This window comes from Pongo abelii, chromosome 7, assembly GCF_028885655.2.
Source record: "Pongo abelii isolate AG06213 chromosome 7, NHGRI_mPonAbe1-v2.0_pri, whole genome shotgun sequence".
In the NCBI taxonomy this organism is placed as follows: Eukaryota; Metazoa; Chordata; class Mammalia; order Primates; family Hominidae; genus Pongo; species Pongo abelii.
The window spans coordinates 84,685,787-84,701,121 of record NC_071992.2 but is presented as its reverse complement, the minus strand read 5'-3'; the positions used below and the strand labels follow the sequence as shown (position 1 = coordinate 84,701,121).

General features: G+C 39.9%; 1 protein-coding gene across 14 annotated transcripts in view; it reads right to left on the bottom strand.

Annotated features, from left to right (window-relative positions):
• SULF1 (sulfatase 1) overlaps positions 1-15,335 on the bottom strand; it is a 191,405-nt gene that overhangs the window by 74,568 nt on the left and 101,502 nt on the right. For all 14 annotated transcript variants that reach the window (XM_054561719.2, XM_054561716.2, XM_009243852.4 and 11 more), the window contains one exon: positions 7,769-8,008. In XM_054561719.2, the coding sequence (XP_054417694.2) occupies positions 7,769-8,008 (240 nt within the window). The remainder of the gene's footprint in view (positions 1-7,768; positions 8,009-15,335) is intronic.

Here is a 15,335-nt window from a genome sequence, read left to right as displayed (position 1 = left end):
TTGCCACTGGTTAATCTTCCCAAGGACCTGCTCTGGTTACTTCACCCTCTTCTCGCAATCTCAGATAACCCTCATTGCCTGCAGAATCAAGTGTACTCTGCTAGCTTGCACTCAGAGGCCTACCTTGAGTTTGGACAAAATCCTTCCCTTTCCAACCCCATCTCCTATTTCTCTGTTAATCGTCCCTCTCTCCAGCTAATGTTTCCTCTATTTGCTCTCTGGTTCCCACCTCTCTATTTTTGCTTGTGCAATTCTCTTTATTTGCCTCTTTATATATCAAGGCCAGAACAGATGCCATTTCACTCACAGTCTCTGTCTTAATTCCACAACACTGTCTTTGTGGTTTTAATGTCATCTTCCCTTTCTCCATTGTGGTATAGTCATGTTCATATAGAAGCTGAATGCCCGCTGGACTGTAAGCTTTTTGAGGACAAACATTGCCTCTGCCTTATCTCTGAGGCACTCTCCATCCTTGCACACTGTTCAGGGCTCCATCCTTTTTGTTTCTTGAATTTGGGTTCATGAATCCAGTGTATTCTGGGTACTTTACAAGGTCTAGACTTTAAAAATTTTGTGATTTTGCTTGAATTATCTTTTTTATTTTTTTGAGATGGAGTCTTACCCTGTTTCCCAGGCTAAAATACAGTGGTGTGATCTCGGCTCACTGCAACCTCTGCCTCTTGGGTTCGAGCAATCGATTCTCCTGTCTCAGACTCCCAAGTAGCTGGGACTACAGGCACACGCCACTACACCCGGCTAATTTTTTTTTTTTTTAAGTAGAGATGGGGTTTCACCATATTGGTCAGGTTGGTCTCGAACTCCTGACCTCAGATGATCGATCCATCTGCCTAGGCCTTCCAAAGTGCTGGGATTACAGGCATGAGCCGCTGCGCCCAGCCAAATTATCATATTTTTTAAAGCTGATTTGGCCTTCAAAACATTTTCATAGAATAGAGCTTAAGAGTTTCTAAAATTGTTATTTCTTATTACATTATTTTTAAAAGAGTCTAGACTCCAGTCTGAGAAACATGGCAATGTTTGTTTGTTGAATGAATGTTTATTTGTTGACTCTGTGAATGAGTGAACCAATTAGGTCTACAGTCAGCCAAGTGCCCACTGCTTAAGGATTCTGCCAGGAGCACTGAGTGCATTGATCAGTGTAGGGCAAAGTGTCAAAGGGTCTCACATCAGGTGACTCAGGATTTCCTTCTGTGCTGACTATGTGTAGTTGGAATTCTTCTAATGAGGAATTCCTGTCTTAGAGACGAACTGACCTTTTCACATGGAACCACAAGATGATTTTCCTTTTCCAACAAAATGCAGCATGACTTGGAGCCACAGGCAGCAGACCAAGGCCACACCCCACTAACGTTCAAAAGGGATTGTTTCCAAAAAGCTTGCACTTAACAGCCTCAGGCCCTGTGCTTTCCTTGGTCTCCTCCTCATCCCTACTGGTTTATCCCACTTTTCTTTCCTTTTTTTTTTCTTCAAAAAGGCAAAAAGCATAGTGATTGAGAATATAAACCCCAGAGCCAGCCTGCTTGCGTTCAAATTCTGGCTCTGCTACTTGCTAGGGTATCCATCTACATGCAAGTTACTTCACTTCTCCCTCCCCCAACTCCCCTTCTGTAAAGCCACTGTGGTGATAATAATAATGGTGGCAGGATTATTTTGAGGATTAAATGCATCAACACATATGTAAAGCACTGAAAACAGTGCCTGGCACAAAACAAGGGCTTGTTAAGTGCTCCTACAACTAATATTGTTTTTAGCATCACCATTATCAGTATCCTTTTGGCCCTGTCTTATTGTAAATGATTTTCCATCCTGCAGTGTAAGGAAATCTCGCACTAGAGTTCTGCACTTGTGCACTTGAAAATATCTCTTCGGAGGTTACATATTTTCTTCCCCACTACTATTTATTTTGTGGCAACAAACTCCTCCATTTGGCTTACATTTTTCTGCTTAATTAGTTTTAATTTTTTTTTCTGCACTTTAAGTTACTTCATTATTGGGGTTTTTTTATTTCCTCTCCCCAAGTCATTCCTGCCCTTTCCTCATTGTTTTACTTTGTAGGATATTTTGTACTGTTTTCTACCCATTGCCATGGCATTCCCCTTTGACTTAATCCTTCCCTTATAAACTATTCCTTCAAGTCTTTTAATAGTCCTTGTTATTTGATTCAGAACTCCCTCCAGGTTTTCGGTGTGTCTGTGTTAACGGAGCGTAAGAAATGTACTCAGTATTCCAGATGTGCGCTAACCCATCACACTCATTCCAAGGCTGATGGAGGCCTCAGGTGTCAGGGTGCAGCACTGTTGGCCTCCAGTTGCTCTGGCCTTTTTGTTGCCTCATGACATTGAGACTCGTTTGTAATCACCTCAGGCCTCTTTGAACATGATGTTTCCTGGTGGCGCTCTGCAATTGATTATCTGGCCTAATTATTTTCCTCCAGTTGTATTAAATCTCTTTCTGCCTTCCTAAGGTGAATTTAGCTTTCTTGCCCTTATTGCCATTATGTCTACATGTAGGTTACGTATAGTTCAATGTTTTTCTATCCTTCGGCATTGGCTATTCAATTCAACTCCTACTATCTGAATACATAACTAACGTGCCATTTACCCATCCTCTATTTTTGGATACCATTAAGCACTTCCCTTCATAGCTGTTTAAGAAGGTGGTGGGGGTTGGGAGGCAGGGAGAAAGATCAGAAGACCTGATTGTAATTATTGTTGGCTTTAGGCCACACTACTTCTGTCTAGGACAACCTGTTCCATAATGCTTAGAAAAATTTCCTGGAACTATCTGAAGCCAAGGAATTTATTTTAAAGCCAGCAATAGTAACTAACCCAAAGATCTGATGCCGCAGAAAAGTCAAATCTTATTTAATGTATCAAAAGATATATTGAGATTTTAATCCATGTAATTGATAGACTTAGGGTGACGGATTTCATGCTAGTAACTATAAATATAAATAATTTTGAACCAAGTTAAAATTATGATTAATGTCAGTTTGTATACAGAAGTCTGGTTTCCCCAACTAGATTGTAAGTCTAGTGAAGACAGGAATCTTACTTTAAATGTCTTCATCCCAATGTCTAGTGTGTTCCAAGCACACTGTGGTTTAATAAATGAATGATATATCTCATGTTTATGTATGTATCAAGAATCTACATTATAATAAAATTAAGAATATTAGTTTGTCTTACTTTAAGTGAACTCTACATTTAAAAAATCTCATATTAGAGAATAAATATACTTGCTACAAGTAACATAAATTTTGTAACGTAAAAAGACAAAAAAATTTTTGATCCAATATTGTATTTACCATTATTTGATATAATTTTTCTTTTTCAGAATTAAGGCCTATGATTTTGATTTATGACAAAAGAATTCTTCACAAAAATATTTATTGCAGATGTCTATTAAATACTGTTCCTTCTACATCAGTGATATGAGGTAGAACTCATGTGATTAAGATTTAACTCATATGTGATTTTATGTACCATGTGTTAGGATTATAATTTGAATACCACAATTGTTAAATGAATCAATATTATAATTACCATGAGTATAATAAAGTTATAACACACTGTAACTTTGGACAAGAAAGAAAACTTAGGACTCATTCTAGGCCAATCTCTGCATCATACAGATTGGAAAACTGGCCAGTCCAAGTCCTCAAAACAAATCAAGGTAGAATGTGATTCCATGATGTTTTCAATCTTGCTTCAGTTTTTTTTTGTTGTTGTTAAATACTTAATGCTATCTCTCAACCATGGATAATTATTTTTACCTTAAAACCTATGCTAGGTTTTATATTAATGTTGCTATCCTCATAATAAATTTAAGTTAATTTTTTTGGAGCTGATTTCAGGCAGGATATTCATTTTTATGATATATAATCCAATCTCATTCCTATTTCATTTGTCAGAATGTGAAGTGCAGTCGACATGTTACTGCATTTTCCCCTTCGTGAACATTCAAGCTCTCATAGACTCATATTTTCCATGAGTAAAGTTAGAAAAATTTAGGCTATAGCCAGTCCAAAAATATGCCTCAGTTCTGAAAGAGAAAACTCATGTCATGCAATGGTAAATATAATATTGGATTAATTCAACTCATTTAAATCCATGGATTCTGGATGCCTCCCAAAATAAGCCCCTTAGTAATTTGTTTTCTCTGAGTTATTCTACATAAAACGTACTCTCTAGATGGATATTTATGTATAGTACATATTTCAGTTTCTGTCATTATTTTTCTTAGGTTTGTAGCTAAATGTTCCAAATAATAAATTCATTATTAGGAAATAAATAAAATCTTTACACATTGACTTTCTCCCTACTAGTTTAGTGTCTCATAATTACATTGGTTTAATGTCTTTCCACCAATTCTCTTAATTTTCTAAGATTGCTGCCACTTGTGTGTACTTACTTGTGTATTTTCAAATGGGTTGTTGTCCATGGTTGGATCAATAACTATTGTCATGAAGACATTTTTACTTCCTAATTGTCTGAGATACTGTAATGTTTTCCCATCAAGGATAAATTTAAATTATAGAGATCTCTATCACTGCCACTTCAGTCTTCCCATTTTTTTTTTTTTTTTTTTTTTTTTTTTGTGACAGAATCTTGCTTTGTTGCCCAGGCTGGAGTGCAATGGTGCGATCTGGGCTCACTGCAACCTCTGCCTCCTTGATTCAAGTGATTCTCCTGCCTCAGCCTACTGAGTAGCTGGGATTACAAGCATGCACCAACACACCTGGTTAATTTCTGTATTTTCAGTAGAGATGGGGTTTTGCTATTTTGGCCAGGCTCAAACTCCTGACCTCAGGTGATCCGCCCCTCTCAGCCTCCCAAAGTGCTGGGATTACAGGTGTGAGCCACTGCACCCGGCCCTAATTTTTATTTTTTCTGATTTACTAATAGGCAAATCTAGATTTGTTTTCCTGAGCCCATATTATCCTTTTCCTACTGTGTTGTTTTTTTTTCTTTTTTTGAGACAGAGTCTGGCTTTGTCGCTCAGACTGGAGTGCAGTGGCACGATCTTGGCTCACTGCAAGCTCCGCCTCCCGGGTTCGTGCCATTCTCCTGCCTCAGCCTCCCAAGTAGCTGGGACTACAGGCGCCTGCCACCACGCCTGGCTAATTTTTTCTATATTTAGTAGAGACGGGGTTTCACCGTGATAGCCAGGATGGTCTCCATCTCCTGACCTCGTGATCCGCCAGCCTTGGCCTCCTAAAGTGCTGGGATTACCGGCACGAGCCACCACACCCGGCTCCTTTTCCTACTGTTAACTAAGTTTTTGGAAAAGTCTTTATTTCCCTTAAAGAATTCCTTTTATTTTGGAGGATAACTCACTATAAATTGTATTATTACCTAAGTGTCTAAACCCTGGGGAAAAGATTTAGAATCAGACTTAGTTTCTAGGAGCAAATCTACTCTTCCTGGAGAAGACATTGACTGAAACAAATACCTCGGGCTGCACAAAAAAGTGACAGTCCATTGAGGTAATAGGTAAGCCTTCTGGTGTGTACACAGCTTCATCCCAGACCCAGTTCTTAAGGTTTGATCAGCACACTGGAGAGAGCCCTGAAGACGAAGGTCCCGGTGCCCACTCTTCCCATTAGAATGTCAATCAGATCTGTCACTTCAGTCACTTTATTCTTGTGGGTGTAAATTTGCTCCTCTAAAAATAAGGAAATGGAACTAAATCATCTTTGAGTTTTAGTTAAACTTTCTCAATCCCTCTTAGGGTGGATATAGCACAGTATAACCGAAGCAAGTACCAGGAAACATGCTTAGAGGCAACTGAATTGTTTTTATCCCAGTGACTGAGTGAACTTTACAATGGATGGTGTTTCCATTTTTGCTCTTACCATCTAGATGCTTAGTTCTAAATATTCTACCTTTCCCTACAACTCCACAGCAAGCAGTTTGTACAGCAATCTTTGCCTTGACTTTAGCTAGTTCTACTCTTTGTTTCTGTTTGCCAGGGTCCTTATGGGTCTGTAGCCTCTAAAGTCTGTATCTCTGGAAGGCGTTTTGGAATGAGGCAGAATAGAATCATTACATAAATAAATAAGACAATGAACAGAGGAAAGACTTTGGAATCAGATGTGCTGGGTTCATTCCATCACTGACTAGCTCATGACCATAGACAATTAGCCTTTCTGAGTCTCGGTTTTTTCATCAGTAATATGGGAAATTCCTTTCTTTCAAGATTGCCCTAGGAATTAGGTGAGATAATGGCAAAATCGAATTCCCTTCTTTCTTGCCCTTCCTAATTTAGCCCTGAAACAAATTAGCAAACCCTAGTTGACTGCTCTAAGTCTTGGCAGGGCCCTGTCTCACCCTCAATCTCTATTTCTTATGACAAATGTCATCCATTTCACTCTGGATATGTGAGAGTCCCAATCGTTCCAGTTCCATGTTTGCTACTAGGGATTACATTACAGGGAACCTGGGAGGTGAAACGCACTGTTTCACACAACACTTCCCGTAAGCAAAACACAATTTGATGGTTAAAATCAGGAACCAGGTATTAGAGAACCACCTCTGATTCTGTTTCTGAGCTGGTCACACAATATTTGAAATCTCCACCTCAGTTATAAAACAGAGCCAAGTACATTTGCCATCTATGAACTCTACAGGGATGTTTGATGGATTTGCAAATTGCTTTAGAGTCCTCAGATGAAAGGTGCCATAAATTTAAATCACTAATGTGAGAAAACACACTCAGATAAGGCACTCTCTGTAACCTCTCTGTAACCTAGTTTCTTTCCTACGCATAAGAAAACACCCTTGAGATGCACGGGAGGAGCTGTTTCTTTGAGTCGAGATGTTGAGCTGTCTGCGAGTGACAGTGCTATCATATGCACAATCAATATTTTCATCCATAAATAACAAGTATTAAGTGCCCATAGGGTGCTCTGCAAAGAAGCAAATGGCCATATATTCCCTGAGTCCAGTGGGAAAGATTAATTTCACTTTTAAAAGAGATGCAGGAGAATATTTATCTGAACTACTTTACTTTTAAGTCTTCAAAATAGAGAAACTGTAGCCCTGAAAGTCATTTGAACAAGCTTTAATCATAACATATTTGATTCTTATGAATAAGCCTAGGTGATTCTGGAAAAATGAAAACAAGCAACAACCCATGTCTACACTGTTGCCCTTCTATGAACAATGTTGTGTCCTTATGTGAAGAAATGCTACAAAAAACCCAAGGACATCATCTACATGCTGGGAGGATAGGGCCTTGGGGATAATATTACCAGAAGGAACCTTGCTTTTTTCTCAGAAAGATTGGCATAATGTTCACTACCCCTCTTGAAAGAAGTCCCCAATTTTCAAAAAACCAATTAATCAAAAACCTCTTCTTGCCCTGTGTAGGTTAAACAATAATAGAAGGTGTAGCAATTAGGATGCCTTCCTTTCCTGGAAGGTAGAAGTGAACATTTGAGACCTAAAAACAACCACAAGCTAAAGAAACTTTCCAAATCCTATTAATTATGAATGAAAAAATACATGAATCAATAAGGTACACGTGATTGATTTACCCATCAGTTATTCATTAATTAATAAATAATAAATAATTTTGATCATTTACTGTGCCCCAGACCCTGGGGTAGATGTCAAGCAGTTTAAAAACACTTGATCCTTTTTTAGGTATTTGTTGGAACTTCATGCATTTCATTACACAACGCTTCTTCCTGAGTCTAAGACATATTACGAGAGGTTCATGGGCTAGAAACGTCATCCCTTACCTGTTCTGTAGCCAGTGTTGTTAAGATATACAGCAAAAGTCCGAGGCTCATGCATGGCCTGCCATGAGGGGGAAGAGCAGTTCTCGTTATTGGTGTAGACATTGTGATTGTGCACATACTTCCCGGTGAGCATGGAGGACCGTGACGGGCAGCACATGGGTGTAGTCACAAAGGCATTGATGAAGGTGGCCCCGCCATGTTCCATAATCTTTCTCGTTTTGTTCATGACTTGCAGGGACCCTGAAAGGCACAGTCCCAGCATTGTTTAGCAAAGTGCGGCACATGAACGCCCATTTCGATTGTGCCCCTCAGTGCCTCTGTTTCCCTGACTTATTCATTTCCTTTCCTTAGCTTGAAGGAGTCTATAATTTGATCAGCTCTCATTTCTACAACAAAATTAAGCATTTGAGATCCTACCATCTCAAGTATTTTGCAGAATAATAAACACACTTCTCCCCTCTGTAATCACGAAGAAAAAAATATGCAGGCTAATCTGATAATTAAAGCTAGAATTTTAGATATGGAGCAGATTCAAAGGCCAGCAGCCCTTTGAAGATTACCAGAGAACAATAGCCTGATACACGGAGCATCAAAACCCCTAGCCCAGCACAAATGCAGTCTACTAGTGACATTGCTACTAGATTACTAGTGTAGATTACTACTATAGCATTTTAATCATATGAAAGAAAAGAGAAAAAAAATTTCTTCCCTATTAAGTCCCATCAAAATGCCTGTGTTTAATAATAATTAAAAAAGATCTTCAATGCAAGTTGGTATCCTCTAGCAAGCTCACCAAATGTTTGCCAGTTTTTCTATTAGGATAACAACATCAATTTATATTTTGACCTATTTATGCACAATTTTTAAAGATAGGTTGTTTGCTTGTGAAAGAGCTATAATTCGATTGCACTCGAAAGTATTTGCATGGTTGTAAAATATTCCATTTTAACTTTAAGGATGAACTGGTAACATAAGATTGCTGAGGAAGGAAAAAAAAAAAAAACTATTTCGATTACTCTATCCAGCCAAACACTGCAGCTGAAACACATCCAAACACTGCAGAAAAGCACAGGCCAGAATTCAATAGTCTTTTCAAGACTTGTCAAGAAGTGCACTACAGAGCACTACAGCCAAGCCCATTGCATTTGAATCTTGGAGCCTCAGATTTCCAACAGGTCCCACTTCTTCCAAAGAAAGGAAGAAAGTCTATGTTTTCCAGCAAGGAAGGAAATCGTAATGCAAACCAGGCAAGCATTCAGGGCAGAAGAGAAGCATGCAACAGTCCAAAAAGCCACAGTTAGCCCCGTGTCTTCATATACTAGCTTTTACCGTTCACATGACACATATGAGAACAGGAGGAGGCTTTCTAATTGGGTCTCATTAGAGCTCCCTAAAATATGCCTCTGCTAGGAGCAATCCTAACTGCTCTTTCTCTTCTGGTTGTCTTCAGGGCATCAAGCAACCTTTTGTAGTCAGTGAATAACATGTCGTGAGTGCCTACTTCATGCAAAACATTCTATCAACCTCAGCATTCCGGGCTGATCTCCCAAGTGTAGCATAAACAAAAGAAATGGGAAATTTTCTGCTTCTGGTCTTCAGTAATAAATTCTCTAGACGAGAACCTACATAGAAAAATCACTTGGGGATATTTGCAAAGCAATGCACACATAACAATGTGAATACAGCAGTAGCAGGGCATATAAAAATAGAGGGAACTTGGATTGAAGGCTTAATAAGAGTTCTGAAATGAGAGATGAGGACAGATGGAAAAAAAGGAGGAAGTAAATGTCGGATGGGTGAAGTATATCATTGGGGGATTGCAGCGAGTGACATGTGTGATGCTCTGGAGGTGGGAAGAAACAAGTAGAGTGATGAGAACAACACATTGATTTCCTGGCATGAGGAGAAATATGGAGAATTCTCTTCATGAAATGTGGAAAGCAGATTTAGCAAATAGCTTGAAGGCTGGGCAGAGATACTGGATATGATAGAATAAAAAAACAAAGGTAGAGTTATGTTCTGTGTCAAAGGCATGAACGGCATGTTAAGAAAAAAGTCTTTGGTAAGGTGTTGCTGCTGCAGTGGATTGCAGATTGCAGTGGATTGCAATCCCCTCGAGAGGCGTTGCTGTTGCAGTGGTGGTGTGTGGATTGAGGAGGGCACACCGCTGCTGGTCCACGAAGGATACAGATGAGGTCGCTGAAGCTGTCTAGCCCTGAGGAAAGAAGAACTCGGATGACTATGCCTCTGACACAGAGTGACCCTAAGAAGCAGATCCAAGTGATGTGGTGATGCACGAGAAGGCTGGGAGTTGGCTAACACCTTGAAGTTTTCACCGTGAGAAGAAAACTGGAAACCAATAGTTTCACTGATGGTGAAGAAGTAACTAAAAAGGAATATGCCTTATGGGAGATTTTAAAACCCCATTTTAGAAATGTTGCATTTTATATTTGTGTTGGTTGATCACACAAGGGGAATATGCTGGAGATAACTGGATGAATGGAGATGTAGAAGTGGAAAGAGAGTGAAAGGTGACACTGAAGATGTCTACCATGTCTCATTGCTCCTCTTTAGATCTCTGCAGTAGTTAGTTACTGAGTATCTTGAATTTGGGGAAAACAGCAAACCCTCTTGATGGCTTTTCATTGTCCAGTAGTCTATTTCAAAGAACAAGCTCCCAGTTTCCTTTATGAGTCTTAGCTGAATTCAAATAAAAGAAAAATGCAGCTGAGGCCATCATCCAAGGTTCTGAATCACAGCACTGTAATCTCTAGTTTACAGACTCATTTAGACTACAAATATGGGACAGAGGTAGAAATCTGATTTAAAGTCAAAATAATATAAAAACAGGGGCTAAAACTTATCCCAATTCATCACTGCTGGGAGTGCCCCAGCTAGGATTCTCCTCTCATTCTCAGTATCATCCTTTTCTTAACTAACTGAGCTGATGGTGTAGGGATTCCAAGCAATCCCTCCAGATGCCCTGGTTCCCACCAGTCCACACGTCAAAGGGAACCAAGACAACACTGGATCCCCACAGGCACTGTTAACAGTACAGCTCCACCACTGGGGTCCTTGAAAGTGGGAATCTCAGGCCGGGCTCAGTGGTTCACGCCTGTAATCCCGGCACTTTGGGAGGCCAAGGTGGGCAAATCACATGAGGCGTGGAATTCAAGACCAGCCTGGCCAACATGGTAAAACCCTGTCCCTACTGAAAATACAAAAATTAGCCAGCATGATGGCATGTGCCTGTAGACCCAGCTACTTGGGAGGCTGAGGCAGGAGAATGGCTTGAACCCGGGAGGCAGAGGTTGCAGTGATCCAAGATCGCCCCACTGCACTTCAGTCTGGGGGACAGAGCGAGACTCTGTCTCATAAAAACAAAACAAAAAGTAGGAATCTGGCTTGAAGGTTCTCAGCAAAGAGATTCTGACACAATGCTTGTCCAACTTTAAAAAATCACCTGAAGGGCATAATAAGCCCTAGAATCCTGTAGCCACCCCAAGATACTGGTTTAGTCAGTCTAGGATGGGGTCTGAGAATTTGTGTTTCTAACAAAACCTGGGTGAAGCTGAAGCTGCCTCTCAGTGAATCTCACCTGGAGAAGTATTCTAGGTTGGACACAGAATCAGGGAAGCCTAGAGCTGGAAGAGACCGTAGTGGGTGCCTCATTTTGAGTGATCTAGGTGGCTTAGATCACTGCCAAGACTATAAGGTATATTGTAGACAGGAAAAAGAAATATTGATTTTCTACTTACTCTCAGCCAGGTTCTCTTCTAAGTGCTTCACATGAGCAATTAATTTGGTCCAGACAATAATCCTTTGTGGTGGGTGCTAGTAGCTATTATTCCTATATCACAGATAATGAAATGGAGGTGCAGAAGGCTAAATCGTGCTGTGCCTAGGGCCACACAGACCCTCAGTAGCAGAACCCCGAAGTAAACGTAGGCAGTCTGCCCAGAGACCATGCTCTTGAGCTCTATCTAGGCTGAATGCTGGCTGTGACATTGACATTTTCAAGATGAGAAACAGAATTGACGTCTGCTTGCAGTCGCGATAGGTCTCTCTTTCTGCAATCTCATCTTTTGATTCTTCTCGCCTCTTAGAGGAGATACTGACTGACATTAACACCTGTCTCCTACCCTCCCCTCAAGGCTGAAATGGTCTCAGTGGCTCAGGCACAGATGAGGCATGAGTGGGCTGTGGATCTGTCTGTCTTTAGCTGCTGACTGCCATGGTGGTGTTAATTGTTGCCTCTGATCTCTATGGATTCTCTGGGTAGAGACAGATGACGGTGTGCAGGAATCTGAATCTCTTCACTCCACTGTGTTAGTGTGTACCAGTAAGGGAAGCATCGAGCACCTTTTAATGGCTTTGCAATGATTAATGTCAGTCAATAACACTGCCTTACCCTGTATATATTCCCACTGTGATTGTGCCATTGATTTTTTTATTGGCAAACCTTACCAAAAATGATTCTGTAATAAAACTCATAGTTATTTATTCACAGCTGTTGAGAGCAGTGGACAGGACAATGTCTGTCCGGTAAGTGGAAGGGCTCAGTTTTGTTTTAAGCTGAAGCTCTTCACTTCTGTAGGTTCCAGGCCTTGGGTGCCTGAAATGCAAACGGTGCTGATTCTCAGTTATTACAACAATTATTTCATAGGAATGATATGAATTGTAAAGCTGAACACTCATAATCAGATTCACAAGGCAGGAGTGAGGAGGATAAAAATGAGAAGGGAAAGAGCCCTAGACTTGAACATGTGGGAAAACATTTGGATTTTTCCACAGATTAGCCTGAGCAAGTCATTTATCCTCTTTTGCTTTGCATTTCTCATCTGTAAAATGGAGCTTCTAATAGCACTCCCCACTCCGACTAGTTTACAAGGTTGTTGCTGAGCAAACGGCATGATGCCATCAAGTACTTCCTGCAAGGAGTGTGCCGATGTGGCTGTGGTTGCCCTATGTGCTCATCTCAACCCCATCACGTTAAATTTTCTCCTGCCTCTTCCATCTTCTTCTCTGTAATCTACATCTGAAGTGCAAAAGCTGGAGGAGAGAACAGAGGTCAACTACCTTTTCTATGCTGTAAGACTTAAAATGTTGATATTGGTTTTCAAATACAAATATCAATTCTTCCCCTTTCTACACACACTGACTCCTCACCCCAAGCAAAAAGCCCAACTTCATTGTTATTTTAAGTTGTCCTGTGAAGTGGGAGACAGACACAAATGCTCTGAAGCAACCGTGATTATGTCTGCGTAGCTGGTGTGCATGCACTGCTGACTGGGCTGGCTTGATGAGAGGGAAGGTCTAGGCCACAGGACTGCCAAGGCACACTGTCCCAGTGCCCCAGTTCCAGGTTGGGACTGAGAACATCTTCCATTGCTCCTGCAGGATGGAGGATGCTGTGATAGCCATCGGCTGTGGACCAGGATGCTGAAGAGGTCAGCGGTGGCTGGGAGTGGGAGAAGTGCCACCCTTCAGGAATCCATCAAGATCCACCATGTTTGCAATTTTGGCACAGTTAAAAATCAAAGCTTCAGGAATAGTGCTTTGGATGGAGTATGTGATAGGTTGTGGCTAGACAGAACCATAGTGAGGAATTTAAATCACTTTATATACTCCAACTACTTGATTCCCAAAATCATTTCATACAGAATGATTTCATACAAAAATCATTTGTATGAAAAAGGATCGGAGAAAATGTCCCCCTAATTTGGATGACTTTGCTAAAATCACCCAGAGATCCTGAATTACTTCATTGACATGTTTAAACTTCAAAACAAAGCTTTACCTTTCCCGATACATATATCTTAGCATTTGAGTATGCAGTATTTTGTATTACTAAACATTAAAAATTTCATCAAACCTGTTTGTCCTGTCCAGAAAAGCTTACAGAACCAGAAATTCAACAGTAAATATTGTCATTATCACTTACGGAAGTCCCAGACATGTGGGATTCATATACACCTGGCTTCCTAGAGAGATACTTCCATGTGGATTACAGCATTCATGGTTTGAAGAGTGACAACAACAAGCAAACCCTTCTCTTACTGATTGTGGAGGGGTGTTTGTTGATGTCATTCTTTTATGATGAAGTAAGACTAATGCTTTAAATATTTAAGTCGTTTGTATTAGATACTTCCCTGCCATTTTTGCACGCCAACAGTTATTTTCATAGTAAACTATGAAACATGAAACAGTGACATTTCCTTTATTAAAATGCCTGTATGATCTATTGAATATTCTAATTCTAAAAGCATAAGCATATAAAAAATAACAAAATTAAATGGTATTTTTTTCTACCCAAACTATGGAATTGGCAAGAAAAAAAGATTTTTTTTTACCTAAAACCAAAAGGGGAAAAGGTATTTGGGAGAAGAAGGGAAAAAAGAGAAAATAATAAATTAGTCTGGAATGTTTCCAGATCACTAAGACTCATTATTTCCTCCTGGCCCCTCCAAAAGAGCACAAGGCCATTAAAAGCTACTTACAGGAATGGAAGTTAACATGCCTACAGGGCTACACAGATAAGGTAGGCAAGTGAAGGCAGCCAGGTATAAGAAAAGTCAGAGGGTTTTTGTGTCTTTTCGTTGTTTTACCTTTGATCGAGACATGGTTTATAGAGCTTTTCCTGACTATAAGAAAAACAGCAGTATGGTCAATGATAAATGGCACCTGCACCTTGGCATAAGTATTGAGGGACAACACAGTAGTGGGGGATCCCAATGTCCGAGAGCAGCTGCAGCTCCCCTTCAAACATCTAGGTGATGACTGCTTCATGGGAATATAAGCCTTCATTTTTTGAATTTTCAAGAAACATCAGAATCTGATTTTTTTATATGTTATATATGTTTTAAAATATGATTTTAAAATATTGGCTTAATTCTGAAACGTATGCTCATCAAACAACATACATCTGTGGGCTAGCTCTGGTCTGAATATCTTGTATTCTGGCTTCTGCTTTAAAGAAACAAAATATCTCCATGTACTCATAGCTTCCCTCTACATATGATCTAAGAGAAACATCGGGTCAATGTTACTGAGATGTTCCTGTCAGGCCAATTTCCTAGGAATGTAAGAAATGCCATATTGAGTCAGATCAATGGTCTAATCTGCTCAATATTTTGTTTCTCAGAGTGGCACCAAAGGCCATTTGGGAAAGATTTAGAGCCCAATTTCTTTGATGCTAGGCTCAGAAAGTTAGAGGAGTCCCTCAAACATTTTCTATTTTCTTCCTTCTGATTTATAAAATATTTCAAGTGTAGGGTGTAACAGAACAAATAATGCATCTCCTAGCTTTAACAAAACTTAACTTGATTATATTCTTTCAGATATATATTTTTTCAATTTTGAAATAGAATGTGAATGTACTGATGCTCTCGGTCATCACGTTTTCCCCAGTGGTAGCCATTATCCTGAACTTCATGTTGATCACTTCTGTGCGTGTTTACTTAGCTTAAAAAATTGTAAATCTTCCACCCATTATTCTAGCCTAAAACCCTGAAGTACTTACGGGTATAGGCACAACGTGAACAACTTCTTAAGTTGTGGGAAAAGC